This window comes from Chiloscyllium plagiosum, chromosome 48 (assembly GCF_004010195.1).
Source record: "Chiloscyllium plagiosum isolate BGI_BamShark_2017 chromosome 48, ASM401019v2, whole genome shotgun sequence".
Classification (NCBI taxonomy): Eukaryota; Metazoa; Chordata; class Chondrichthyes; order Orectolobiformes; family Hemiscylliidae; genus Chiloscyllium; species Chiloscyllium plagiosum.
The window spans coordinates 2,490,219-2,495,189 of record NC_057757.1 but is presented as its reverse complement, the minus strand read 5'-3'; the positions used below and the strand labels follow the sequence as shown (position 1 = coordinate 2,495,189).

Below are 4,971 nucleotides of genomic sequence, written 5' to 3'. Positions count from 1 at the left end.
CTCCTTCCTATCGGAAAGATGTTGTGAAACTTGAAAGGGTTCAGAAAAGATTTATAAGGATGTTGCCAGGGTTGGAGGATCTGAGCTACAGGGAGAGGCTGAACAGGCTGGGGCTGTTTTCCCTGGAGCGTCGGAGGCTGAGGGGTGACCTTATAAAGGTTTACAAAATTATGAGGGCACAGTGTCTCAGTGGTTAGCACTGCTGCCTCCCAGCGCCAGGGACCCGGGTTCAATTCCAGCCTCAGGCAACTGTCTGTGTGGAGTTTGTACATTCTCCCCATGCCTGCATGGGTTTCCTCCGGGTGCTCCAGTTTCCTCCCACAGTCCAAAGATATGCAGGTTAGGGTGGATGGGCCATGGGTATTTGTCCATAGTGCCTAGGGATGTGCAGGTTAGGGTGGATTGGCCGTGCTAAATTGTCCCATAGTGCCCAGGGATGTGCAGGTTAGGGTGGATTGGCCACGGGAATGAAGCGTTATAGGGTAGGGGCTGGGATGCTCGTCAGAGGATCAGTGTGGACTCAATGGGCTGAATGGCCTGCTTCCACACTGTAGAGTTTCTAAATGGCTGTGTTTAAGTTGCCTCTTTCTTGTGAAGTCCGTTAACACACATTAATGTTCAGCATTTAGAGGTTAACAGTCACTCGTATTAACGAACTTAAACTTTGCCAAAACTGTTCATCAGGACAAATGCAAGAGTGCCAAATTTCAAACGAGGCTGATTCCTGTTTCTCCTGCGGCACACACTGTTGTGATTGCTGGCGACATGGCATTCTTGTGTTGGTCCTGATGACAAGAATCTTTTGCCTTTCAGTGGCTGCAGACGTTGGATCTGAACCACTGCCCGCACCCTGGTGAAACGAGGCGAAGAGTCACCTTTTTTTATCTGTGATGCCTAATGTCTGGATCGCCAGTCCGATCGCCATGAGAATCACCACAGACATCCACAGGACACTCAGTGTGCACCATTGCAGTAATCTTGGCTTCCTGAAGGGGAGAGAGAGAGAGTGGGGGTGTGAAAAGGTTATACTAAAACCTGCCTCCCCATCCAATCCATAATCCCAAACTAGTTCCCAACTGCCTGCTCCCGACTCAAATCCCTCCAAACCTTTCCTGTTCATGGACTTATCCAAATATCTTTCACACATTGTAACTTTACCCACATCCACCACTTCCCCAGGGTGTTCATTCCACACATAAACCCCTCTCTGTGTAAAATAACTACGCCTCATATCTTTTGAAAAGCTTCCTCTCTCACCATAAAAGTGTGCCCCCTGGTACTTAAATCCCCCACCCCAGGGGAAAAGACACCTGCCATTTGCCTTATCTACAGGCTTCATTTTAAAAACCTCTATAAGGTCACCTCTCAACCTCCTACGCTCCAGTGAAAAGTGTCTGTTTATCTCTCCAACCCGGAGGCTCCCAGCCTCATTCCTGATGCTCAAAACATCAGTTCTCCTGCTCCTCGGATGCTGCCTGACCTGCTGTGTTTTTCCAGCAACACTCTAATCTCCAGCATCTGCAGTACCTGAAAGAAGTCCCGGCCTATCCAGCCTCTCCTTATAACCCAAACCTTCCAATCCCGGCAACATCCTGGTCAATCTCTTCTGAAACATCTCCAGCTGAATAATATCCTTCGATAGCAGGCCGTGACGATGCTGATGTGGTCCTTGATTGTTTTCCCAGAGGGTGTGTAAACACATAGATTCTGAAACATCTGGGTTGGATGGGTTTTAGCTTGATCATACCTAACAGATACTGCATCAGGAAAAAGGCTTTCAAGTTTAAGGCAATTGTACAACGTGAGGGGAGTGGCCAGTTCTCCCAGCTCAGCTTGTCTCTGGTGTGATTTGGTGTTTAGAAGGCTGGCTGTTCAGAACCGCTGCTCAGTTGGTCAAATGAACAGCTACATGGAATCGTGCTAAATATCACTGCCATCTCTCTCTCCTGTAAGACCCTGTATTTGATTTTACCTTTTTCTGCCAAGGGGGTGTTTATGGGGATTGTTGCAGGAATTTGGAACAGCATCATTAAGTCAGGATGGTCTGTTAGGTTTTCGAACTGGTTAAGTTACTCCACAGTCTGCTCTCTTTTGTTTGTGTTTTACTCGGTAACCTTGCAAATAAATTCCGCTTTGTTTGAAACTAAGTGGTTGGGCCAGCTGTATCGCTCCTGGAATATCTGCTTTACACCTGCTTAAAACAACGAGCAAAGTTAAGGTCTGGGCTACTTTCTTGACATGCGTCGAGGGAGTCTGGCCCAGTTCATAACAGGGTGACCGGAACTGGACACAGTTCTCCAGCAGAGGCCTCACTAATGTCCCGTACAGCCTCAACATAATGCTCCCAACTCCTGTACTCGAAGGGCTGAGCAATGAAGACAAGCGTGTCAAACACCTTCTTAGCCCTTCTGTCTACATGTGACACAAACGTCAAAGAATTATGTGCCTGAACGCCTCGGTCTTGCTGTTTTACAACACTACCCAAGGTCCAACTTTTAACTGTATAAGTCCTGCCCTTTGCTTTACCCAAATGCATTACCTCACATTTATCCAAACCCATAGAACATTCCGGCGCAGTACAGGCCCTTCGGCCCCTCAAATGTTGCGCCAACCTGTGGAACCAATCTGAAGCCCATCTAACCTGCACTATTCCATTCTCGTCCATATGCCCATCCAATGACCATTTCAATGTCCATCTGCCACTCACATTTTCTGACAATTGACTCAATGTCACCATTAGACTCTTAATTCCATCAATAGACTTGTATTTCTGGTTTGTTTTTTGGTTACAATATCTGCTGAGGTGGGATTCAAACCCAGGTTCGCAGGACCATTACCTTCATCTCTCGGTTAACACTCCAACGGTAATACCACTAGGATCATCATCTTCTTTTATAGACAGCGAGAATGCACCTTTTTTTTTGACTGTGTGTTTGATTGCCTTCGGAAACTGATACGTACCCCTTCGGGCACCTCTTGGAAAAGGGAGGAACCAGCAGAGTTGGGAGGAGTTAGAAGTTAGTTGGGAGATGTGTGTAAGCAAATGTTTATCGTTGATTTGTATGACTCAGAAAGGTTTCACAATCGGGAAGCTTTCTGTCTCTTTACTGTGGGTTTAACTGGTCCACGTCCTCCAAGCCAGATGGTTAATGTGCTGTTTAAGACCGAGGGTATTGGTGACAGGCGTTGCAAGCTTCTGCGAGGCAGCAGGTTGGGTTTTCAGATTCAAAGTCATTGTGTTCTGGTTGGATACAGCAAGAATCCTCCTGTGATTCAGGAGGTGAATCCTCTGGCACCTGAGTTGGAGTTCATGTCCCGATGTAGGGTCTTGAGGCTGTAAACTAGGGTCACACTCCCCAGGCTGGATTAGAGTGTTGCTGGAAAAGCACAGCAGGCCGGGCAGCAACCGATGAGCAGGAAAATCGACGTTTCGGGCAAAAGCCCTTCATCAGGTGCTTTTCCAGCACCGCTCTAATCTAGACTCTGATTTCCAGCATCTGCAGTCCTCACACTCCCCAGTGCAGTACTGGGGGAATGCTGAACTGTTGCAGTCTTACAGAGGACGCGTGAACCTGGGGCTTTATCTGCTCTCTCTCTCTCTGGTGGATGTTCAGATACAGAGGGAATGGTTATGAAGGCATTTTAACCTTCATCACTCAGACCTTTGAGTACAGGAGTTGGGGGCGTCATGTTGGGGTTGTACAGGACATTGGTGAGGCCTCTTCTGGAGAACTCTGTCCAGTTCTGGTCACCCTGTTATAGGAAGGTGATTATTAAACTGGAGAGGGTTCAGGAGAGATTTACCAGGATGTTGCCGGGTATGGAGGGTTTGAGTTATAAGGGGAGGCTGGCTAGGCCGGGATGTTTTTCATTGGAATGCAGGAAGTTGACCTTATAGAGATTTATAAAATCATGAGGGGCAGAGATAAGGTGTCTTTTCCCTCAGATGGGCAATTTCAAGACTCTTTTTAAGATGAGAGGAGAAAGATTTGTATAAGACTTGAGGGGTAAATACTACATGATGCAGTAGACTCGGAGAAGAGGCCTCAGCTGCTCCCGGCGTGGTTTTCCCTATATCGGGGAGACCGAACTTAGGCCACTGTTCACCAAGCATCTCAGCCGGGCCTGTAGGGACCAACCGGACCTCCCAGTCACCAGCCCATTTCAATTCCCCCCACTCTCTTTCTGACAGGACCACCCTCAGCCTCCTCCATTGCCACAACGAACCAGACTGCAAGTTGGAGGAACAACACCTCACCTTCCGTCTGGAGCCCAGAGGACTCAACGCTGAGTTCTCCAATTTCAAATAACCTCCCTCCCCATCCCTCAACTCCCTTCCCAGCCCCCCCCCCCCCACCACCTACTGGATCCATTCCTCCCATTGGCCAACCAGGTCGTACCCTCTACCTGTCCTCACCTATCCCCACTTCACCACCCTGACCCCGCCACCTCCTTTATCTGCAGCTCCCCCCTACATCCACCCCCAGTCCTGGAGAAGTGTTACACCCCGAAATGTCGACTTCCCCACCCCCTGGTGCTGCCTGGCACGCTGTGTTCTTCCAGCCTCCTGCCTGTCTGTTTTTTTTTTCGCAGTTTTATTCTGTCTCTAATCCTTACTTGGTCTGGCCTTTGCGTGACTCCAGACCCACAGCACTGCTGGCCCAGCCAGTTAGGCCCTCAAACTATAAATGAATATTTTAAGAATTGCAAATGCTTTTTTTTCGCCGTTTAATTCAAAGCAAAATACTGTGGGAGGCTGCAGATCTGAAACAAGTGACAGATAACCCTGGAGAGAGTCTGGTAGCAACTGAGGGAGACGCAGAGATCACGTCTGGAGTCTCCTGTCTCTAGGAGTTGAAACGTTAACTCCGTTTCTCTCTCTCTCTCTCTCTGTCTGCGAGTAGACCTGCTGAGTTTCTCCAGCCTTCTGTATAGAAGCAGTTACATTTCTTGGGTTGAAACACAGACTTT

General features: G+C 48.4%; 1 protein-coding gene across 1 annotated transcript in view; it reads right to left on the bottom strand.

Annotated features, from left to right (window-relative positions):
• gal3st4 (galactose-3-O-sulfotransferase 4) overlaps window positions 1-4,971 on the bottom strand; it is a 34,279-nt gene that overhangs the window by 11,627 nt on the left and 17,681 nt on the right. The window contains exon 2 of the mRNA XM_043683479.1: window positions 876-986. Within this exon, the coding sequence (XP_043539414.1) occupies window positions 876-986 (111 nt within the window). The remainder of the gene's footprint in view (window positions 1-875; window positions 987-4,971) is intronic.